General features: G+C 41.6%; 1 protein-coding gene across 1 annotated transcript in view; it reads left to right on the plus strand.

Annotated features, from left to right (window-relative positions):
- Nucleotides 1-26,092, plus strand: part of syn2b (synapsin IIb) — a 412,919-nt gene that overhangs the window by 305,068 nt on the left and 81,759 nt on the right. Inside the window, exons 6-7 of the mRNA XM_043707946.2 lie at nt 22,302-22,364; nt 22,872-23,014. Coding sequence (XP_043563881.2) covers nt 22,302-22,364; nt 22,872-23,014 — 206 coding nt within the window. The remainder of the gene's footprint in view (nt 1-22,301; nt 22,365-22,871; nt 23,015-26,092) is intronic.

Raw genomic sequence — 26,092 nt, forward strand, 5'->3', positions numbered from 1 at the left:
ATGCTCCAGCGAAAATACCCCAACCTATTCTGCCTCTCCTTATAGCTCAAACTCTCCAAACCTGGCAACATCCTTGTAAATATTTTATGAACCCTTTCAAGTTTCCTAACATCTTTCCTATATCAGGGAGACCAGAACTGAATGCAGTATTCCAAAAGTGGCCTAACCAATTTCCTGTACAACTGCAACATGATCTCCCAACTCTTATACTTGATGCACTGACTGAAAAAGGCGAGCATATGAAATGCCTTCTTCACTATTTTGTCTACCCTATGACTCCACTTTCAATGAACTATGCATCTAATGTCTCTTTGTTTGGTAATTCTCCCCAAGACCTTACCATTAAGTGTATAAGTCCTGTCCTGGTTTGCCTTACCAAAATGTAGCACCTCATATTTATCTAAATTAAACTCCATGTCCCACTCATCCCATTGGCCTATCTGATCAATGTCCCATTGTTCACTGAGGTAACTTTCTTCTCTGTCCACTATATACCCGCCACATTTAGTGTCATCTACAAACTTACTAACCACAACTGCTATATTCACAACCAATTCATCTGTATAATGATGAAAAACAGTGGACCCAGCACAGATCCTTGTGGCACACTGCTGGGCACAGGCCTCCATTCCGAAAAGCAACTCTCCACCACCACCCTTTTTCTCCTACCTTCATATCCAATGGCTAATTCTCCCTGTATTCCATGTGATCTAACCTTGTTAACCTGTCTACCATGCAAAACGTTGTTGAATGCCTTTCTGAAGTCCAATTACACAATGCCCATTGTCTCAACCCTCTTTTTCACTTCTTCAAAACTCAATCAAATTAGTGAGACACGATTTTCTAAGCACATAGCCATGCTGACTATCCCTAATGAGTCCTTGCCTTTCCAAATACATGTAAATCTGTCACTTAGAATTCTCTCCAATAACTTACCCACTATTGATGTCAGGCTCACCTGGCTCTTCTTTACCACTTTTCTTAAATAATGGCACCACATTAGCCAACCTCCAGTCTTCTGGCACCTCACCCATGGCTATCGATGATACAAATATCTCAGCAAGGGGCCCAGCAATCACTTCCCTAGCTTCCCACAAAGTTCTCGGTGACACCTGATCAGGTCCCAGTGATTTATCCTCCTTTATGCTTTTGAAGACTTCCAGTACCACAACCTGGGTTAAATGGAGACTTTTCAATACATCACAATTTATTCCTCCATATTTTCCAGCTTCCATATTCTTCTCTACAGTAAACACTGCCACAAAATACTCGTTTAATATCTCACCCATCGCCTGCGGTTCCACGCATATGTGGCCTTGTTGTTCCCTGCCTTGTTACTCTCTTGGCTTTAATGTATTTGTAGAATCTGTTTGGATTTTCGTTCACTCTATTTGCCAAAGCTATTTCATGTCCCCTTTTTGCCCTCCTGATTTCCCTCTCGAATATACTCCTACTGCCCTTATACTCTTCTAGGGATTTTTAGTCCCACTGTCTATACCTGACATATGCCTCCTTCTTTTTCTTGACCAGAGCCTCAATTTCTCTAGTCATCCAGCATTCCCTACACCTACCAGCCTTGTTCCTCGCACTAACAGGAATGTACTGTCTCTGGACTCTTGTTATTTCATTTCTGAAGGCCTCCCACTTTTCAGCCATCCATTTACCTGCAAACTGCCTCCCCCAGTCAACTTCTGCAAATTCTTGATAAAGGGCTTCGGCTCCTCGGATGCTGGCTGACCTGCTGTGCTTTTCCAGCAACACACTTTCAACTCTGATCTCCAGCATCTGCAGACCTCACTGTCTCCTTCTGTAAGTTCTTGCCTAGTAACTGTCAAAATTGGCGTTCTTCCAATTTAGAACTTTAACTTTTAGATCAGGCCTGTCCTTTTCCATGACTATTTTAAACCTAATAGAAATAAAGTCACCATCCCCAAAGTGCTCCCCCACCTTAGTCACTTAGCCCTGGAAAAAGTGAGGACTGCAGATGCTGGAGATCAGAGCTTAAAAATGTGTTGCTGGATAAGCACAGCAGGTCAGACAGCATCAAAGGAGCAGGAGAATCGCGTTTCAGGCATAAGCCCTTCTTCAGAAATTCCTGAAGGTGATAGGCGGAGAAAATAGGTGGGAAGAAAGATGGACACATAGGACAGTTCAAGAGGGCAGTGCTGAGTTGGAAGGTTGGATCTAGGATATGGTGGAAGATGGGGAAATGAGGAAACTGGTGAATTCCATATTGATCATGTGATTGGAGGGTCCCAAGGCAGAAGATGAGGCATTCTTCCTCCAGATGTTGAGTAGTAAGGGTTTGGCGATGGAAGAGGCCCAGAACCTACATATCCTTGGTGGAGTGGGAGGGGGTGTTAAAGTGTTCAGCCACAGGGCACTGAGGTTGTGTAGTTCGGGTGTCCCAGAGATGTTCTCTAAAATGATCCGCAAGTTCGGCGTCCTGTCTCCCTGATGTAAAGAAGACCATTGGGAGCAACGGACACAGTAAATGAATTGTGTGGAAGTACAGGTAAATCTCTGTTGGGTGTGAAAGGGCCTTAGATGGAAGTGAGGGAGAGGTGTGGGCGCAGAGTTTGCACTTCTTGTGGTTACAGGAGAAGGTGCCAGGAGTGGAGGGTGGATTGGTGGGGGCACGTGGACCTGACAAGTGAGTCACGGAGGGAATGGTCTCTCTGGAGTGCAGGTAGGGAGAGGAGGAAAATATATCTCTGGTGGTGGGGTCTGTTTGTAGGTGGCGGAAATGGCGGAGGATAATGTGAAGTATCCAGAGGTTTGTGGGGTGGAAAGTGAGGACCTGGGGCTTCTGCCCTTGTTGCAATTAGAGGGGTAAGGCTCAAGGGCAGAGATGCAGGAAGTGAAAGAGATGTGCTGGGGGGCATCGTCGACCACATGGGAGGGGAAATTATGGTCTTTGTAAAAGGATCTTCAGTGTTGCAATTGGTCCTCCTGGGAGCAGATGCTGCAGAGGTGGAGGAATTGGGAATAAGGGATAGTGTTTTTACAGGAGGCAGAGTGGGAGGAGGAGTAGTCCAGGTAGCTGTGGAAGTCAGTGGGTTTGTAGATGTCTGTGTTGAGTCTGTTGCTGGAAATGGAGATGGAGAGGTCCAGGAGGGGAAGGGAGGTGTCCAAGATGGTCCAAGCAAACTTGAGGTCGGGCTGGAAGGTATTTGTGAAGTTGATGAACTGTTGCTGGCAATGCTGGGAATCCCATCTTACTGCGTTCCACTTGTCAGAACAACTCACCACTCAGCGGATATCCATGGAAAAGATTGGCAAACCTTGCACCTACATCATCTTTAAAATGCCTTTGTGCACCCAGACGAGCATTAGCAATCTTGTATTTGCCCTCACTAGCAGTATAATGGCACACTATCAACAAAGCCTTGCTGCCCATGACAGATAATCAGCACACTTGACATTCCATGCAAGCCCATTCTTTTCCACAGCATGTGCACCAACTTGCTGGAGATGCCACATTGGCTGAATGACCAACATATTCCATCAAAAAGGGTATGTGACCCTCTTTTTCAGATCCTCCTCAACTATACCACATTGCATTGAATTCAGTAGAGGCCACCATCATATTTACTTGACATATGATGAAGAGATGATGATGTTCCTGTCATTCAACAGTATATTTGGAAGTTTCACAACTGATGGGATGCTTTTACCCAGCATTCATCTTCCTTTATATCATAGTTGCTAACTTCTACATCATTAAGATGGCAATGTTAGATTTGCAAGTACTCATGGCATGGTGCAATTCGCTTTTGACCAGCATTTGAACCCGAAGAATGTTCACTCTGCATGCATTGCAAATTAGCAAAGAAATTATTGTGAATGAAATGCAGCTAGAGTCTGCAAATGCAAGCTTCATGTATTTGCCCCTTCAGTGTCCTAATGTCCAGCAGATGTGGATCCCAATCTTTCACCCAGCAAAGGTTACTGATTCCATTAACTCTGGGCATTGCCCCAGCCATTCTGCTGTTGCATTTCAAGTTTACAGTGATGGCAAAGAATACAGCTCATCTGGACACATCAGCACCAGGCCCCATCCAGTTGCCAGATCCCACCACCACCACCAACCCATACCACCCAGAGCCACCATGTCAATTCGCCAACAGCACATTTCTATTTATTCCCTGACTACATTGTTCTTTGCCTCCAACTGTCCTCCCTGCTCTCTGAGCTGTGATATTGCACATCACGATGCCTGCCATGTCCTCTATGTTCCTTCTGTGGAGGTCACAGTGATTGCCATTGAGAATAAATACCATCTCATAGATTACCATGCCCTCTGCTGATGTTCCACCTATCCCATATACCTTGAGTTTACTCCTGTCTCTGTTCTTGTCCCCACATCTACACATGCTTCTGTTCCCCTCCCAGCCTGGACACCCCACTCCATTGACAGTGATCCCACAGTTACACTTACAGACTTTCTTGTATCTATCTCAAACTAAAGACCCAGACAGACACCCCAAACTAGAAACCCTGATAGACACTGGGCGATTATGGCAAGGACTGAATGACATCACAGGTTCTAAAAAGAGACAGAGCAAGATAGCAGACGATGACACATCCCTCCCAGATCGTCTCAAAGCCTTCTACGCTCGCTTTGAGCAGAATTTCGGCGGAGAGGTAACACCTATTCCAACAAGTCCTGACGAACCTACCCCAACAGTCACTGCATCAGAGGTCAGATCAGTTTTCCTTCGTGTGAATCCAAGGAAAGTGATGGGGCCAGTCGGAGTACCAGGCTGTGCACTCAGAGCATGTACAGATCAACTGGCAGAGGCCTTCTTGGACAGCTTCAACCTCTCCCTGTAGCAGGCCACTCTCCCTGCCTGTTTCAGGAGATCCAACATCATCCCTGTGCCTAAGACTCATGCAGCATGTCTCAATGACTACCGCCCAGTGGCCCTAACTTCGGTGGTCATGAAGTGCTTTGAAAGGCTGGTCATGGCATTAATCAATCCCAGCCTCCCCACTACTCTTGACCCACTCCAATTTGCCTATCGGACCAACAGATCCACGTCAGATGCCATATCACTTGCCCTTCACTCCTCCCAAGAACATCTTGACATCAAGAACAGCTACGTAAGAATCCTACTCATTGACTACAGTTCAGCCTTCAACACTATTGTCCCCTCGAAACTGATTACTAAACTTAGCGACCTCAGACTAAGCCCCACTCTCTGCAACTGGATCCTCAGTTTCCTGACCCACAGTGAAGATTGGGACAATATTTCATCCTCACTAACACTCAACACTGGAGCCCCCAGGGGTGCGTATTCAGCTCCCTACTGTACTCACTGTATACCCATGACTGCGTCACCAAATGCTAAACTAATATCATTTACAAGTTCGCTGATGACACCACCATAGTCAGTCGAATCTCAGATGGGGATGAAACAGACTACAGATGGGAGGTGGAAGATCTGGAAAAATGGTGCACTGAAAGCAACCTAACTCACAATGCTGGCAAAACCAAGGAACGTATTATTGACTTTCAGCAGGATGTTACTCATGCCCTCCTACACATTAACAACACAGAGGTGGAACGAATGGAGAGTGTCTGGATGTATCTCTACCTGATATGGCAACTGTACCATTCAAGATCAGAGATGGTTACAGAGTATGGTGACCTTGGCCCGGACAGTCACAAAGGCTAACCTCCCATATAGAATCCATCTACCAGGCCCGCTGTCAAGGAAAGGCCACCAACATTCTCAAAGATCCATCCCATCCTGGCAATGCTTTCCTACAACCTCTACCATTGGGGAGAAGGTACAGAAGCCTAAACACCAGCTGGTTTTGAAACAGTTTCTACCCAACTGTTGTTTGAATACTGAATGGACTCACAAACTCTTAGCATTTGCCTGGACCTATGTTTTTGTTTTGCCGCTGTTTACCTATTATTTTCTTGTCTATGCTATTTAACTATGTGATCTGCCTGTATTGCTCGCAAGACAAAGCTTTTCACTGTACCTCGGTACACGTGACAATAAATTCAATTCAATTCAACAACCAGCAGATTCTTTTCCAGGTGTACTCACCCCAACCCTCTAACTAAGCCTTTTTTTTTAATCCTCTTGTGGGACATGGGGAATGCGACTGGCCAACATTTATTGTCTATTCCTAGTTACCTTTGAGAAGGTGATGATGAGCTGAAGGTAGAATCACAATGCCATTAGGGAGAGAATTCCAGGATTTTGACCAAGTGACAGTGAAGGAACATCATTATATTTTCACATCAGGATGGTGAGTGTCTTGGACAGGAACTTGCCGGTGGTGGTTTTTCCATGCATCTGCTCCCCTTGTCCTTCTAGCTGGAAGTAGTCATGGGTTTAGAAGGTGCTGGCTAATTTCTTTGGCAAATTTCTGCGGTGCATCTTTAAATACACACTGCTGCTACTGAGCATCAGTGGTGGAGGGGGTGGATGTTTGTGGATATGATACCAATCAAAAGGGCTGCTTTGTCTTGGATCATGTCAAGCTTCTTGAGTGTTGTTGGAACTGCACTCATCCAAGCCAGGGGAAAGTATTCCATCACACTCCTGACTTGAACCTTGTAGATGGTGAGGAAGTCAGAACATGATTTATTCTCTGCAATATTCCTAACCTTTGGCATGCTTTTGTAGCCACTGTGGTTATACGGCAAATTGAGTTGAGCATATAGTCAATGGAAATCCCTAGGATGTTGATAGTGGGGGATTCAGCGATGGTAACACCATTGAATGTCAAGGGTCAGTGGTTAGATTGCCCCTTATTGGAGATGGTCTTTGTAAGGCATTTGTGTGCCATGAATGTTACTTGACACTTGTCAGCCCAAGCTTCGACAAACAGCTCCTAGACATGACAGACCAAACCCCAACCCCTGTCTTTGCAGCTTCCTGATGGATGATATGCAACTGGTGGATGTCTTCTGATAGCCCTGCAGGATTGACTTTTCCCACTCCCTGTCCTGTAGTTGGACATCTCTTCTGAATGTGCCCCTTGAGTGTGTGCAGACTGTGTCTGTGATTGACACTACCAGGACTCCCGAACCAACAGTTATACCCTTTGGCTGGACTGAGGACTGAGCTCCCACCCACTTTCCAACATCATCATTTGATTGATTAAATGTTCTGTGTTTACATTAGATTAGATTACTTACAGTGTGGAAACAGGCCGTTCGGCCCAACAAGTCCACACCGACCCGCCGAAGTGTACCCACCCAGACCCATTCCCCTACATATACCCCTGCACCTAACACTACGGGCAACTTAGCATGGTCAATTCACCTAACCTGCACATCTTTGGACTGTGGGAGGAAACCAGAGCACCCGGAGGAAACTCATGCAGACACGGGGAGAATGTGCAAACTCCACACAGTCAGTCGCCTGAGGCGGGAATTGAACCCAGGTCTCTGGCGCTGTGAGGCAGCAGTGCTAACAACTGTGCCACCGTGCCACCCTACACCGTACTGTGTAGGGAGCTTACATATGGTGAAGGTGTTAGATTGACTTCTTGGGGTGCTGTACATAAACATGTCTCCCCGGGACCTGACATCTACTGACAAGCATCTTGTCTGTGTGTCTACATAAAAGGGCACATTATTAGGCAGTACTAATAGTGGGTTCAAGCTGAAGTGTCAATGTTCTAATGAGCATGGTACATCAAGGCAAAGTAAGACAGGAGTGCTGTATACATACAAATAAACATGAAGTGATCAAACTCAAGCAAGTGCACAGCCTTGGAATGCAGCCTGCTCCAATCTGTGAGCTGGATGCCTGTCTCCGCACACTGGGTGTCCTTGAAGCAGCCTTTCAATGCTGGTTACTAGCGTGCCCCACAATGAAATGCAAGTCTCTGCTCCGAAGTGTTCCACAAATGGATTGAAGAGGTGCCATAATAATAAAACAAAAACAGAATTCTGAAACAAAAACAGAAATTACCGGAGAAACTCAGCAGGTCTGGCAGCATTTGAAGAGAGAAAACAGAGATAACATTTTGAGTTCAGTGACCTTTGCAAAATGCTGGACACCAAATTCTGTGGTCATGGGATGTACATAATTGTTCCAGATTTCCACCTCTCTGAGTGAAATAAATTCTCCTCAACTCTCCTCTCGGCCTTCTACCTCTCAACTTAAATCCATGCTCCCTATTTATTGATCCCTTCACTCATGGAAAACATGCCTTCCAATTCAGCCCATCAGTGCTTCTCATAATCTTATACACCTCTATCAGGTCACTCTCAACCCTTGCTGCTCTAAGGGAAACAACTCCAGCTTATCCAATCTTTCCTCAACACAGACCCATTCAGGTCAGGCAGCATCTTACTAAATCTCTTCTGCATCCTCTCAAGTGCAATCACATCCTTCCTATAATATAGTCACCAGAACGCCATACAGTACTCAAATTGTGACCTCACCTGCATATAATATATCTCTAGCATAACCCCTTTGATCTTGTGTTCTATACCTATGGCAAATATTCCATATGCCTTCTTAGCCACCTTATCCACCTACCCTGCTACCTTCAGTGTCCTGTGGATATGTACAGCAAAGTCCCTTTGATCTTCAGTAAACTTTCTACAGTCCTACCGCTCTTAGTGTAAGGCTTTGCTGTTAGCCCTCTTCAAGAGAATTACTTTGCACTTTTCAGGTTGAATTCCATATGCTGCTGCAAACAAACCATATATATGGCTTGTAAAGTTTACCATCTTTTGCGCTTCCAGCAAGAGAAGGAAATTACATCAGAAGATCTTTAGCTTTTATTCGGTCCATTAAAGTTCATATGTCCCCCGATCCTACTGCTCAATACAATATTTAAACTATAGTGAGTTTTTGAATTGCTAAAAATCAACTGAGACTCAGTATTAATATTTAGCATCACATCTTCCCCTGAAAACCTCCCTCATCGCCTATCTGAAATCCTTTCCCTCGATTTGCTGGGGACAGGCATGTTGTTTGTACCAGATCCACCTGCACTGAAAGGTCAGAAACATAAACATTTGGGTGAGAAGAGATAATAGGATAACTTAGATTTTGGTAGGATAAGCAAATTGCAAATTTGCAAATTCAAACTTATTTTGTGTGTAAATTACAAATCAATGACTCAGACGTTATGTGTAAATGGGAGTTTGATCATCATACAGAATATAGTTTCTTAAATAACAGAGATCAATTCAAAAGACCAAAATGAAACAACAGAGACCAGCAGTCTACATTAAATTTTACATTAATCAATTTTCTATGTCCCAATCTGATGGGACCATCTCTAAACCAATTAAAATTAAAACCAATTTGTCAATTATCTCACTAGCTGCTTCTTTTAAGCCCCTAGGATGTTGTTCCATTAGAAAGCAATCACTTGTCGGCCCTCGGCTCCAACAGTTTACACTGTATATTTCTTAGGAGATTGTGATCTTCCAGAGTTTCTCCCTCCCTTCCATTTCCTGAATTGTTGCTGCTTCTTGGAAATTAGTTAGTTGTATCTATTGTAGTGAAAATTGATGCAAAATCCATGTTCAATTCATCTGCCATTTCCTTGTTCCCATTATCAATTCTCCAGCCTCACTTTCTATAGGACCAATGCTGCTTTTCTTTCTTAATTATCCATGGAAACTCTTATCCATTTTTTAAAATTTCTGGCTCGTTCTCTCTGATACACTTATTTTTCTTTCACTGTTTATTCATTTTTTGGTCTTTTGACCTGACACCTGTATTTGCACAATTTTATGCATTTTCTTTCAGTTCTGTACTGTCTTTATGATTTCTTCTTAAGATTTCTTGATGGTGGTTCTATCACTTGGAATTTTTCTTTACTCATTAGACCATAAGACCATAAGAAATAGGAGTGGAAGTAAGGCCATTCGGCCCATTGAGTCCACTCCGCCATTCAATCATGGCTGATGGGCATTTCAACCCCAACTACCCGCACTCTCCCCATATCCTTTCATTCCTTGTGGGATTAAGATTTTATCAATCTCTGCCTTGAAGACATTTAATGTCCCAACCTCCACTGCGCTTCGTGGTAATGAATTCCACAGGCCCACCACTCTCTGGCTGAAGAAATGTCTCCTCATTTCCATTCTAAATTGACCCCCTCTAATTCTAAGGCTGTGCCCATGGGTCCTAGTATCCCCACCTGACAGAAACAATTTCTCAGCGTCCACCCTTTCTAAGCCATGAATTATCTTGTAAGTTTCTATTAGATCTCCCCTCAATCTTTTAAACTCTAATGAATACAATCCCAGGATCCTCAGCCGTTCATCGTTTATTAGGCCTACCATCCGTGTGAATCTCCCCTGGACACGCTCCAGTGCCAGTATGTCCTTCCTGAGGTGTGGGGCCCAAACCTGGACACAGTATTCTAAATGGGGCCTAACTACAGCTTTATAGTCTCAGTAGCACATCACTGCTTTTACATTCCAACCTTCTTGAGATAATTGACATTACATCCGCTTTCTTAACCACAGACTCAACCTGCAACTCAACCTTTAGAGAATCCTGTACTAGCACTCCCAGATCCCTTTATACTTTGGTTCTCTGAGTTTTCTCAGAGTTTAGAAAAATTTTCTCACTGTTTAGAAAATAGTCCATGCCTGTATTCTGTTTTCCAAAGTGCAAGACCTCGCATTGAAATTCATCAGCCATTTCTTGGACCACTCTCCTAAACTGTCTAAATCTTTCTGTAGACTCCCCACTTCCTCAGTACTACCTGCCTGTCCACCTAACTTAGTATCATTGGCAAACTTCACCAGAATGCCCCCCAGTCCTTCGTCCAGAACATTAATATATAAAGTGAACAGCTGAGGCCCCAACATTGAACCCTGCAGGACACCACTTGTCACTAGCAGCCATTCCAAAAAAGAACCATTTATCCCAACTCCCTGCCTTCTGTCAGACAGCCAATCCTCAATCCATGCCAGTAGCTCACTTCGAATACCACAGCCCTCACCTTACCCAGCACCATCCCGTGAGGCACCTTATCAAAGGCCTTTAGAAAGTCTAGGTAGATAATATCCACTGGGTTTCCCTGGTCTAACCTACTTGTTACCTCTTCAAAGAATTCTAACAGGTTTATCAGGCATGACCTTCCCTTACTAAATCCATGCTGACATGAACTAATCCAACCCTGCACTTCCAAGAATTTAGATATCTCATCCTTAATGATGGATTCTAGAATTTTACCTACAATCAAAGTTAAGCTAATTGGCCTATAATTTTCCATCTTTTGTCTTATCCTTTCTTGAACAGGGGCTTACAACAGCGATTTTCCAATCATCTGGTACTTTCCCTGACTCCAGTGACTTTTGAAAGATCACAACCAACGCCTCTGCTATTTCTCAGCCATTTCCCTCAGAACTCTAGGATGTATCCCATCCGGGCCAGGAGATTTATCAATTTTTAAATCTTTTAGCTTTTCAAGTACTTTCTCTTTTGTATGTCTGCCATACTCAAATCTGCCCCTTGACTCTTCTTAATTGTTGGGATATTACTCATGTCTTCCATTGTGAAGACCGACACAAAGTATTATTAAGTTCTTCAGCTATTTCCTTATCTCCCATCACTAGCCTTCCTGCATCAATTTGGAGCGATTTCTCCAATTTCTACTTTTGCCTCTCGTTTATTTCTTACGTATTGAAAGAAACTTTTACTATTATTTCTAATATTACTGGATAACTTACCTTCATACTTGATCCTCTCCTTTCTTATTTTCTCTTTGTTATCCTCTGTTTGTTTTTGTAGTCTTCCCAATCTGCTGATTTTCCAGTGCTCTTGGCCACTTTATAGGCGCTCTCTTTTTGTTTGATACATTTCCTGACTCCCTTTGTCAGCCATGGTTGTCTAATTTCCCCAACCCCACCCTGGGTAATCTTTTTTTTCTTTGAAATGAACCTCTGTACTGTGTCCTCAATTACAACCAGAAACTCCTGCCATTGTTGCTCTACTGTCTTCCCCACTACGCTCTGCTTCCAGTCAATCTTTGTCAGTTCCTCTCTCATGCACCTGTAATTATGTTTATTTAACTGTAACACCATTTCATCCGATTTTGCCTTCTCTCTTTCAAACTGCTGTCTGAACTCTACCATATTATGATCGCTGCCTCCTAATTGTTCCCTGACTTTAAGATCTTTTATAAAGTCTGGCTCATTACATAGCACTAAGTCCAGAATAGCCTGCTCCCTTGTGGGGTCCATCATAAGCTGTTCCAAAAAGCCATCCTGTAAGCATTCCATGAATTCCCTTTCTTTGGATCCACCGGCAACATTATTCGTCCATATTGTGACCTTATCTTTCTGAAATGCCCTATCTATTTCCTGGTACATCTTATGCCCCTGGTCCTTACCATTGCTGGGAGGTCTGTACATAACTCCCATTATGATTTTTTTGCCTTTGTGGTTCCTCAACTCCACCCACACAGACATCATCTGACCCTATGTCATTCAGTGCCATAGATATCATTTCATTCTTAACTAACAAGGCAATCCTGCCCCCTTCTGCCCACCTCCCTGTCTTTTCAATAAGTAGTAAATATTTTGAAGTTTAACTGCCAGTCCTGAACCCCATCTCTGTGATGCCTACCACATCATAATCATTTACAATGATTTGTGTTATTAATTCATTTACTTTGTTACAAATACAACGAGCATTCAGGTAAAGCACCTTGATGCTAATTTTCTTATCCCCATGATTTCCATCACCTTTTGTAATATGTCCTAAGTTATTCCTCCTTTTTGCTTCATTCCTAGTCTGCCTCGAAGTTAAACACTGCACATGCTAACCTGCTGCTTATCTTTCTACTTGACTCCATGCTCCCTGTTGCTTTCGCTTTCCCTTCCCCCAGACTTGCACCTTTAAAGTCCTAGTGACCACCCTATTTATCATTTGGAATGTATCGAAACTATATATTCATCTGCCACTTTATCTCTATTAAGCTAGCCTTGAAACTAATTTGCCAGTTCAGTTTAACCAACTCTGCTTTTATGCCCTCATAATTCCTTTTATTTAAATTTAAAAAAATAGATTCGGATCAATTCCTTTCTCCCTCAAACTGAATTTAAAATCCAATCATATTATGGGGCACTTTCTCTCTGAGATAATACATTAATGCTATCTCATTGCACAATACCAGGTCTAATATAGCCTGTTCTCTGAATGGTTCAAATATACTCTGTTCCAGGAAACTATCCTGAAAACATTCTATGAGCTCCTCATTTGGACTAACTTTGCTCATTTGACTTTGCCAATTGATAGGTAGATTAAAATCTCCAAAGGTTATTGCTGTGTCTTTCTGACAAGCTCCCATTATTCCCGCCTTTATTCTCATTCCTTCGATATGTGTTCCAATGTATATATTGCATTCTCCCTTCTAGATGGAAGGTACTGTCTAAGGAGTCCTGGTGAATCTCTGCTGTGAATCTTGTAAACAGTACACAATGCTGCTATTATCCATTTGTGCTGGAGAGAATGAATGGTTGTGGATTTGGTGCCAATCAAGTTGGCTGCTTTGTCCTGGATGTTGTCAAGGTCATTTTTTTTAATTCCATATTTTTATTGAACTCAAATTTCACTACTACCATGGTGGAATTTGGACCCATGTCCCCAAATTATGAATTTGGGCTCTGAATTAACAGTTCAATGACATTACCATTACACCACTGCCTCCCACCTAAAGGAACAGTTGACAGTGATGCAGAAGTGGGAGAGGATGGTGAGGTATCCCCATTGTATGAGTAGGCTGTGCATTGGGAGTAAAGGGTTTATATTTGGGAGGATGAGATAAATGAGATCTATTGAATTGGCAAGATGCATACAATACTGAGAGTTATAGTCTTTGAGTCTTATGAAAGATGTGTTCAGTGGCAGATTTAGATTGAGTGGAGGCCTTGTGAGTATGAAGTAACAGAGTTCCTGTAGTATTGAGCATTCCTTTTGACATGAGAAACAGCACTGACCAGTTGCTGGCTGAGTTGGTGACACAGCCTCCTTTACCAATGATCAGGAAAAAGCACTGGTCTCCTTTCTAATTCCCAATCCACCAGCAGCTCCACACCCCTGTCAGCAAAGCAAGATGCCAGCTCTGGGTAATTGCCTTCGCGTTGATGGTCAAGCACCAGAGTGTGAAGAGCAGTTCCTGGCTTGCAGTGTCTGAAGCAGGGCACAGCTGGGGTTTAAATGTATTGCCAGTGCCGTAAACGTAGCAAACTCGCGGCAGCAGTGACCACTTGAACTTCTGCTGCACAATTCCACAAGCCTATGCCAAAGATGCAGGTTGCATATTTAATGAGGGAAGGAGCAGAAAATCGTGTGAAAGAGGTTGACATGGGCCAAGGTGGATTTGCCACCATGAATTGCACTCAGGAAAACACTACCAAAAATGGGAACATTTACTCTGTTGTATCCATTACATATGGTTTTTACTATAGTATTTATATTTCTCTCTTGTGTTGGGCTTTGAGTATATACAACTTAATTCACAAATCTTAAATTTAAGTTGCAATGACCCTAGTGCTCATTAATTTTTCTCAGAGCTGCTGAGCTTTCTAGCAGGTGAATTACTTTCTCATAGAATTCACATCCATGTGAAATAAATTACTGTGTAAACATTTTACTACAGAATATTTGTTTAATAAATAACCTCAATAACTTAGTAACTGGAAACATAAGTTTTAAAAAATAACAATTACGTCAATAAATTCTTCCCAACAAATGGGTTGCTGGAAAATGAATTTAGTTCAATAAGTCCTCAACTTGGTTTTCAATTTCAATTTTTTCAGTTTCTTGTGAAATTAGTATTGCTTCTATAATGGTTTCCACAGAACTTCAATGAAATTACTGCCCAGCGCATGTTTAATTTTCTTCCATTCCAATTTGTTCAACCAATCCAATTCATTTGATCCTTCTAAAATCCCTGTTCAACAAATAGCTTCATTCTGCCCACCTTTTCCATTTGCTTATTCTATTCAATCTAATTGGATTTTCAATCCATTTTATTTGGTCCCTGGTTTGGTCCCTGAGCATTTATTGGTCATTTAAGGACATCAACTGATAGTGGACACAAGTCTTTCCTTAACAGACTTAAATTGGGCTGGAGGTAGAAAAATCCCCCAGTCACTACCTTCCCACTTAATTAAATATCCAGGCAGGGCATTAAATTCCACCACAATGTTCCTATATTTTAGCAGTTACTATCTTTCAAATGTACTTTCTTGGCTCGAAAACACCTAGGGGCATCTTGACATCATGAAAGGCATTACATAAATATAAATCATTTTGTAATCTTTCTACTATTCTCAAAGATTCCCGATTAGATTCTTAAAGTAGGTTTTTGAAGTTAATGTTGCGAACTTACACTCAACAAATTTTAACAAACAGCAATGTCATAAGGGTCAGATAATCTGCTTCTTGTAATGTTGAGGGAGGGATAAATATTGGACCTAAGTTTGAACTCTGTGAGTAGGCTGCACTTGCTAACAATCCTGAGTGCACAAACAAATATGTTAACAGCCATTTTAAGGTAATCTCTCAAAGTTGTAATGTGTCTCATTTAGGTCACTAGTGGTGACCTACACTTTAAACAAAAGAAATATGTTCAGGCCTTACCTTTTTGAGATTGTAGTTTCCCATTGCTTCCCACAGTGCAACATCTCAACCAGTCACAGCTGGGAGACTGGCAGACAAATGAAGTTGGATATCTAATTGGTTCCTGCCTCCACACCCCTTCTGTTCACAATGTCACCATGGTTAACAAAAAGCAAATAGCTCAGTATAAAAAAACAAAAATTACTTATCATGTCACACATGGGTTGAATGTATAGTTTACAAACTGTAAATGTGTGCCAATTGGGTTTGTCTAAGCCAAGAGGAAGACTTGGCCCAGTGGTTATTTATTATTCATTAGCTGCTATAAATTAGGCGGAATATTTTGGTTTGTTCTTGGTGAAAAACAAAATGATGTTGGTATCAGAGCTCAAGATCAGAAGGAAAAAACAGCCTGCAGGTCCATCCAGCTGAGTAGCCTTGCTTCTAATGATCTAAACATTGTGAACTGTGGGAGAAAACAGTTCCTTGGAAGACTGCAGTACAAACTTTTGACCAGCATGACCCAAAGTAGCAGATAAAGATCAAGAATGCATAAACGGTTATTGAAAGGACAATTGTTTTCTGTGCAGCAGTTTGAATTATTACGACAATTCTAAGAAAATTAACTATTAGCATAACGTTAATGCTTGTGAGCTCACAGCTCTTGATTAGTATGTCAAGCCAAAGGACAGGACAAGGTCACCTAAGCCAATACCTTTTGGACAGTAAATTGTACAATGCTCTTTGCAACAATGGTAAGCTGCCAAAATCTGTTGAATGCATCGCCAAAGTGTTGTAGTCGAACAATAAAGAATTAATGAGAACGAGCAGCAAATCAAAGATGGCTGTGCACAACCACTATTGGTATTGGTACCTGAGAGGTCAATGTGAATACAAATGTTGTCCCAAGCAAAAGAGAAACTGAGGAACCAAGACAGATAATCAGTGCGATTTCATTCAAACATTTTACCACAGCCCAGAAAAGCAATTTTCATACTGATTGTCACAATACTGGTAAGCATGGGACATATGATGGTAGAAGTGGTATGGAACTCGTAATGAGAAGAGAGAGCACTATTATTGGAGTACAGCAAGTTTAGAAATCCTGACATTGTTTGACCAATAGCTGATAGATTTTTAAAATACAGATTAATAGACCTGGGACTAATGCAATATAAAATGAAAGACTTTGTATTATCTTTAATTTTCTGCTTGGCCATTTAGTTATACAGTTCATATTGTAGTCTGACTGATTAAAATAAATGGCTGTGTAACTTGACACTTCAGTTTCATTTCTTCATACTTCATAATTGAATTAAACAGAAGCATTTGGATAAAGTATTGGGTGGTGAAATATATCTCATTTTGAAATTATGAAACAGGGAGTTGCACTTCCCCAAATCATAAACAGATTTTTTGAAACTGTTTACGTGGATTGGCAGATTTTATAATCCTTTGGTTAGCCTAGAAATGTTAGTATCTCTAACAAACACCATCCCAAAATATTTATCCCCGAGTATGTAAGCAGAAAGAGCCTCTAGTGACATAATTAAGAGGATGTTATTGATTGGGATATTGGGATCCATAACCACTTGGCTTGAGAGGCTTGGGATCAAAGTCATCTTGATCCTACTTTTATAAGAATGATGTTTGAGGAACAATCAAGTATCTTTGTGAGCATTGTTGTACTATTTAGGAATCATGACTCATATGTGCAGTGTCATCTTGGAAGCTTTGAAACACAGTAGTTCACCATGGAGCATGGGAAATTCTAAGAACATCGATATGTTGGTATAAGTGAAGAGTGTTTAAACAGGAAGACAGCAAAGAAGGTCACGTCAAAATACAACAGGATCTTGACCAGATGGGCCAATGGGCTGAGAAGTGGCAGATGAAGTTTAATTTTGATTAATGTAAGGTGCTGCATTTTGGGAAAGCAAATCTTAGCAGGACTTATACACTTAATGGTAAGGTCCTAGAGAGTGTTGCTGAACAAAGAATCTTTGGAGTGCAGATTCATGGCTCCTTGAAAGTGGAGTCACAGGTAGATAGGATAGTGAAGAAGGCGTTTGGTATGCTTTCTTTTATTGGTCAGAGTATTGAATACAGGATTTGGGAAGTCAAGTTGCAACTGTACAGGACATTGGTTTGGCCACGGTTGGAATATTGCGTGCAATTCTGGTCTCCTTCCTATCAGAAAGATGTTGTGAAACTTGAAAGGGTTCAGAAAAGATCTACAAGGATGTTGCCAGGGTTGGAGGATTTGAGCTATAGGGAGAGGCTGTTTTCCCTGGAGAGTCAGAGGCTGAGGGGTGACCTTATTAGAGGTTTACAAAATTATAAGGGGCATGGATAGGATAAATAGACAAAGTCTTTTCCTTGGGGTGGGGGAGTCCAGAACGAGAGGGCATAGGTTTAGGGTGAGATGGGAAAGATATAAAAGAGACCTACAGGGCAACTTTTTCATACAGAGGGTAGTACGTGTATGGAATGAGCTGCCAGAGGAAGTGTTGGAGGCTGGTACAATTGCAACATTTAAAAGGCATTTGGATGGGTTTATGAATAGGAAGGGTTTGGAGGGATATGGGCCAGGTGTTGGCAGGTGGGATTAGATTGGGTTGGGATATCTGTTCGGCATGGACGGGTTGGACCAAAGGGTCTGTTTCCATGCTGTACATCTCTATGACTCTATGAGGACTCTGTGCTTTGCTAATATCTAAACTACTGTCATAGAAACCTGGAATGTCAGATTCAATAGTGTTGTCTCTTCCAGCCTCAAATGATAGAACTCAATAAAACAAGCTCTGGCCTGGACATACAGCTGAAAGGACCCAAAGTCAGACTGTCAATGCAGTGCTACAAATGATGTAGTCAGCATTACCCCAACTTCGGATTTGTTTCCATTTGAAAATGGCTACTCTATAGTTCACTGAAATGGTTCAACATTCCGACAGCTCCCAGGGTAGGATTTCCTGTACGATATTCACAAATCGGTATCAAATAAAGGAATGATTGTGAAAGCACTACACAATCCTACACGATGTGGAGGAACACATTAAAATTATCGTTTTGCTAGTTGGTGTGGTATGAACATACTGTTCTTGGTTAATCCATCTTGTTCTCAATGCAGAACAGGGAACAAGATAAGAAAATTTGCAGGAATAAACATTAAAAGCAAATGTGATGGATTTGGCATATAATAGAGGACTCTGGAAGAATGAGGCAGGATGTAGGTACACTGAATAGGCAGACGTTTAAAAGATTCATTTAAGTACACAGAGATTGTGTAATAATACATTTGGAGTGGAAAAGCAAGAAATGGGAGGTAAAATGGAGAAGAAAGACCTAATAGGGGCATTAATACTACTAGAGCAACTAAATAATGATTGAACCATACAAAGCAGTGATAAGGCCACTGTTAGAAGATTCTACTCAATTTGAGGCATCACATTAAATAAACCTTATAACTAAATAGGCGAAAGTGAGGACTGCAGATACTGGAGATTAAAGTCAAGAGTGTCGTGCATGGAAAAGCATAGCAGGTCAGGCAGCATCTGAGAAGTAGGAAAATCGATGTTTCAGGCTTTTGCCCGAAATGTTGATTCTCCTGCTCCTCAGATGCTGCCTGAGCTTTTCCAGCACGACACTCTCGACTCGTATGATTAAAAGCTCATGCACGGCGAACAGTGTTTTTTCCACCAGGGTGAGAAACTCTACTTATGAGGAGAAAATGGAAAATGGAAATATCAGGGTTTTTATAAGAGGATATTTCTCTGGTTTATAAACTTTTGCAAATTGTAGAAAGAGTGAAAAGGGAAAGAACATTACCTCTGTATCAAGGGAGCACCACATTAAAATTTTCATTAAGAAAATGAACAGAGGGGTTAGGGGAGTATTTGGGTTATTTGGAAAATACTTTGTCATTGGGCATAGTAGAGACAGAGATCGATGCACATCATAAGGGAAGAGTAGATGATTTGAAGCAGACAATAATATTGGGCTATGGAGAAAGTAGGAATGAATTGTTCTGGCCAAGAGTTGATGCATAGATAATAGGATCAGTAGTTTCCTTTTGGTCAATCAACAATGCCATAGAGCAGCTTATTGAATCTTCCACACAAGAGGATTACTTGCTTCTGGACTTTCGTTCCTATCATTGCAGAGCACAAACTTAGACTGATGAACTGCCAATAAAGGAGCACAGATCTGTCCGTCTGACGTAATGCATAAGTGGCTGACTAGATTGAGAAATGCCCTGGAGATTGACACGCATTCTGCAGTGGCTTTTGAGAATCTTCTGTTCTCTTTCCATACACAGCAAATAAGAATATAATTTGCCATATCTGTGAATCTAGGGTATATCTGCCATTAATTACATATGTAATTGTATGATTAGGTTCTTTAATATTTGAGGACACAAGTTGTTGAAAGTGCAAGTTGATGTCAGAGTGAGGAGGAAATTGGCATTTTGGAACTGAATGAACTGGACCAAAAGCAATTTATAAAAGCAAAATACAAAAAAGGAAATAATGATTAAAACAGAAAATGCTGGTAATACTGTACACTGCTGCTCCTGAGCATTGGTGGTGGAGGGAGTGGATATTTATGGATGTGGAGCCAATGAAATGAGCTGCTTTGCCCTGGACGGTATCAAATTTCTTGAGTGTTGATGGAGCTGCACTTCTCCAGGCAAGTGGGGAGTATTCCATCACTTTTCAGACTTTTGACTTTTAGGTGGCTTTGAGGAATCAGGAGGTGACTTACTCACTGAAGGATTCCCAGCCTCTCACCTTCTCTTGTAGCCACTGTATTTAAATGGAGAGTTTAGTTGAGTTTCTGGTCAATGGTAATACCCCCCAAAACTTTGATAGTGGGGGATTGAATATCATTTACTATCAAGGGACAATGGTTAGACTGCCTCTTATTAGAGATGGTTATAGCCTGGCATTTGTGTGGCACAAATGTTACTTGCCACTTGTCAGCCCAAGCCTGGATATTGTCCAGATCTTATTGCATTTGGAATGGGGCACTTCTATATGTGACGAATCATGAATAGAGGTGAACATTGTGCAATCATTAGTGAACATCCCCACTTCTGACCTTATGATGGAGATAAGATCATTGATGAAGAAGATGAAGACAGTCGGGTCTAGGACACTCCCTTGATAAACTCCTGCAGAGGTGTCCTGGAACTGTGATGTCTTACCACCAACAACCACAACCATCTTTCCTTGTCTCTGATATGACTGCAGTCAGTGGAGAGTTTTCACTTGATTCCCTTTGACACCAGTTTTACTAGAGTTCCCCGATGCCACACTTGGTCAAATATGACCCTGATGTCAAGGATAGTCCCTCTTACCTCACCTTTGGAATTTAGCCCTTTTGTCCACGTTTGAACCAAAGCTGACTCAAATGATGACAGGAGAGGGAATTGTGAGATGGGCTTCATTAAAATGGAAGGTCCAATAACTAGGCATCATTTTCCATGCTGTCCAGCAATTCAGAGGTGGAAAGGCAATGGCCCCTACCCACTGCCCTCTTGCCAAATTAAATGTTCCCTGCAGCACGATCAACTCCAATTAATTCGGTTTCTCTCTCAGGTGCTGACTGCCAATACTAATATACCACCTCACCTACCACCCCACCAATCTCCATGTACAGCGCATCATCCGCCGTCATTTCCGCCACCTCCAAACGGACCCCACCACCAAGGATATATTTCCCTCCCCTCCCCTATCAGCATTCCGTAAAGACCACTCCCTCCGTGACTCCCTCGTCAGATCCACACCCCCCACCAACCCAACCTCCACTCACGGCACCTTCCCCTGCAACTGCAGGAGGTGCAAGACTTGCGCCCACACCTCCCCCCTCACCTCCCTCCAAGGCCCCAAAGGAAACTTCCATATCCGCCACAGATTCACCTGCACCTCCACACACATCATCTATTGCATCCTCTGCACCCGATGTGGCCTCCTCCATATTGGGGAGATAGGCCGGCTACTTGCGGAGCGTTTCAGAGAACACCTCTGGGACACCCGGACCAACCAACCCAACCACCCTGTGGCTCAACACTTCAACTCCCCCTCCCACTCCACCAAGGATATGCAGGTCTTTGGACTCCTCTATCGCCAGACCACAACAACACGACGGTTGGAGGAAGAGCGCCTCATCTTCCGCCTAGGAACCCTCCAACCACAAGGGATGAACTCGGATTTCACCAGTTTCCTCATTTCCCCTCCCCCCACCTTGTCTCAGTCAAATCCATCGAATTCAGCACCGCCTTCCTAACCTGCAATCTTCTTCCTGACCTCTCCGCCCCCACTCCAGTCTGACCTATCACCCTCACCTTGACCTCTTTCCACCTATCACATTTCCGACGCCCCTCCCCCAAGTCCCTCCTCCCTACCTTTTATCTTAGCCTGCTGGACAAACTTTCCTCATTCCTGAAGAAGGGCTTATGCCCGAAACGTCGATTCTCCTGTTCCCTGGATGCTGCCTGACCTGCTGCGCTTTTCCAGCAACACATTTTCAGCAAGAGTTTCAATAGTTATCCATATGAATTGTCATTGAATTGCAAAATCCCTGTTGAATGATTAACTATGAACAGAACTCAATGTTCTTGCTAATATCTGATATGTAATGAAATGTGTTCCATTTAAGCATGATGTGAATAAAAGTGAAGTGTATTAAATGTAATGGGAGCATTTTCTGTGTTTTCAGTTAACCATGCCAACATTTCCTGCTGTTGTGAAGATTGGACATGCTCATTCAGGCATGGGAAAGGTAACTAATCCTTTGCAATTGTCTCAGCCAAAATTCTGTATTGCATCAAAAATATTTGAACAGAAAGATTTCTCTAAACTTTAAATTAGAAATTCTTCCTGCTTCCCAGTAATGACATGTTACAGAATTACAGTATAGTAGCACTGTAATTCTTTGACAATGCAAACCAGCCCAATGTGTCTACCAAGTACTGACCAAGTGCCTGCAAGATCAGAAGATTGTATGCAACGTAAGCTAAAACTTCCAATGTTATTTAACCAAAGATTCCTTCTGTTTGTCACCATTGGCATAAATTTATCCAATATTCAAAAGTTTATATCAAAGTTTGTATTTTGTATAGATTGTATAGAATTATATTATTTAATTTAAGTATATCAGATACTTACAAAACTCTCATGGAAGAAAATTGCTTCTATATTATTTCAGAGAAGTAACGTAATCCGATTCTTTTCTCTTTTCTCTCTCTCTCTTCTCTTTCCTATATGCTGCCTTTATTGGATGCACCAGGTGAAAGTAGAAAATCACTACGATTTTCAGGACATAGCAAGTGTGGTAGCTCTAACAAACACTTACGCCACAACTGAACCTTTCATAGACTCCAAGTATGATATAAGGATTCAAAAAATAGGCAATAATTACAAGGCTTACATGTGAGCAAATATTAAATATATTTATCTGAAAACTCATTTCCTTTTTTATCTTTAGTTGATTATTTTCAATAGCTGTATTGGTGTAAACTTTTTTTTAGTACAGTTCCTACTACTTATGTTGAGTTTTTTCATGCTGTATGGTAAGTGAGTATCGCTTTTAATAAGTTACTAATGCCTGAAGGATGTTTAAATCCACAAACAGGAAGTTGTTGCTGTTCAGAGAAACAATTAGGGTACAGGCTGGTTTGCTGTAGTCATGTGATCTCTACTTCGCCTAGAAGTGCCTTTGACTGAAGTCTGTGGGAGCCACTAAAACACATCATTTGTAACATGCTGTCAGTGTCAGCTGTTGAAGGAAACAGCAACAAGTACATTTTAAAAAGCAATCTGGATTCTGAAGAAGCATCACTGGACCCAAAATATTAACTCTGCTTTCTCTCCAAGGATGCTACCAGACTTGCTGAGTTTTTCTAGCAATTTCTGTTTTTCTTTTACATTTAGTGGGTGAGCCAAAACTGCAATGCATTTTCTAGTCCTTGTTACTATGGAAATTAAATGAGATATGGGACAGAATTGGAGTTTTTTTTCACACTCAATGTCAAAAAACTGAAATAGTAACAGAGTTAACTAAAAACCAGATTATATAAGAGTACCATCTTGCTATTGATGCTGAGGAAAGAATTCTGCAAGCTTTATTGCAGTCTAGATCTCAATGGGGAGAGAAATGGCAGGCAGGAGAGATTCTGTAGGATTTGAAAACACACTTTGAACCTCTATTAATCTTATTTATAAATAGTATGTGTTCAATATCAGAGCTCAAGTTTAATATGTACTGCATCTACCCTATAATGTGGAAAACTTCCCAAGTTTATCTTATACACAAAAAGCAGGACAAATCCAACACAGCCAATTACCACCCTATCAGTCTCCTCTTGAACATCAGTGAAGTGATGTAAGGGGTCAGCATTAGTGCTATCAAGGGCATTTGCTGAAAAATAAATTGCCGATTCTGAATTTGTGTTTCACTTGGGCCACTCTGCTCCTGACCTCAAGAGAAGAAATTTTCTCATCTCCATCTTAAATGGGAGACCTAGATATAAGTGACAGTTTCGGAATTACATTCTGGAGGTTATTCTGGAGATACAAAGGGTTGCACGTGTTAGTTGACACTTACACTGCTCCAGAAGAACAACACAAGATAGTCAGTGTTTTCTGCAGTGGAAGTTATTGTAGATGATCTGATAATTTATTAAGACATAATGGAAAAAGACTTTGCAGATCAGAATCTATTGTAACTGCTAGAAATAGCTCAGCAGATGAACCTGAAGCTGAACAAGAAAAAGATGCAGTGAAGATGCCTAAATTCAGAGCAGACAGTAAAAGTACTTTGCCCAGATATTTTTTTTTCATGGTTCAATCAAGGAAAGTGGGCTCCACTGGCTGCTCATTTATTGCCCATCTGTAAGCAAAATATGGTGGATGCTGGAAAACTAAAATAAAAATAGGAAGTGTTAGAGAAAGGTCAGTAGGTCTGGCAGCATCTGTGGAGAGAGAAATAGAGTTAATGTTTTGAGCCCAATACAACTGGAACTAATTCTGAGGAAGAGTTGGACTTAAAATATTAACTCTTTCTGTCCACAGATGCTGCCAGACCTGTTGTCTATTGTCTGTTGAGTTTCTCCAGCATTTTCTGTTTTTGTTTATTGCCCATCCTTAGTTAATCTTAAAGATTTCATGGTGAGAGCTCCTTTCTTAAACTTTTGCAATCCATATATTATAGATTCACCAACATTTCCTGACATGATGAAAGCTGCTAGCAGAGATGTAGTGATCAAAAGATGTGAAAGCAAAGCAATGATTTGATGGATTCCTAAAATCTTTAGCGAAATTCTTGCCTAACTTTCTCATCCAAGTATGAAACTCTACATAAGCTCACTGCCAAGGATGTGCTGTGGTATGGGAGTATAGGACAAGAAGTGATTTTCACCAAAACTAACTAACTAACTAACCAGTGACAAAAACAGCAATACTGAGGTACTACAATGTCAATGATGAAGTAACCTTGCAGCATGATGCCATGAGATGGGATTTGGAGCAAACTTTATGCAACAAAAATAGCTATATGCATCCAGACTGTGAACCCAAACTAAATGCTCAGGTGCAAATAGAGAAAAAAGTGCCTTGCTGTAGTTCTTAAATGTAAGCATCTTCATGTTTGGGAGACAAAATGACTGGATTTCAGCAAATTCAATGCATCTCCCTCAAACTGTCTCTATGTGCTCCAAAAGATTTTACAAAGAATATATTCTTGTTTGTAGAGATATAAAGTTACCAAGTCATGGAGTCATGCAGCAAAGAAACAGGTCCAATTCGTCTGCACCAACCAGACATCCCAATCTGATCTTGTGCCATTTGCCAGTATTTGGCCCGTATCCCTCTAAACCCTTCTTACTCATGTATCCATCCAGATCCTTCTAAATGTTGTAATTGTACCTACCTCCGCTACTTCTTCTGGCAGCTTGTTCCATACACACACCACCCTCTGTGTGAAAAAAAGTTACCCCTCGTGTTCTTTTTAAATCTTTCCTCTCTCACCTTAAACCTATGCCCTTTAGTTTGGACTCTGCCACCCTGGGAGAAATACCTTGGCTATTTACCTTATCCATGTCCCTCATGATTTTATAAACTTCTATGAGGTTCCAATGCTCCAGGGAAAGAAGCCCCAGCTTATTCTGCTTCTCCCTGTAATTCAAACCCTCCAGTCACAGCAACATCTTTGTAAATCATTTGTGCATCCTGTAAAGTTTACCAAATCCTTCCGATAGATTAGTAACCAGAATTGTATACAGTATTCTAAATGTGGTCTCACCGATATCCTATACCACTGCAGTATGAAATCTCAACTCCCATACTCTATGTTCTGACCAATGAAGTCAAACGTGTCAAACACCTTCTTCAACATCCTGTGCACCTGCGACTCCACTTTCAAGAAACTATGCCCCTGCATCCTGAGATCTCATTGTTCAGGAACATTCTCTAAGGCCCTACCATTAACTATATAAGTCTAGCCCTGGTTTG

The sequence above is a fragment of the Chiloscyllium plagiosum genome, unplaced genomic scaffold (assembly GCF_037043375.1).
Source record: "Chiloscyllium plagiosum isolate Xiang-an unplaced genomic scaffold, Cpla_swu_hap1 HiC_scaffold_14, whole genome shotgun sequence".
Lineage (NCBI taxonomy): Eukaryota > Metazoa > Chordata > Chondrichthyes > Orectolobiformes > Hemiscylliidae > Chiloscyllium > Chiloscyllium plagiosum.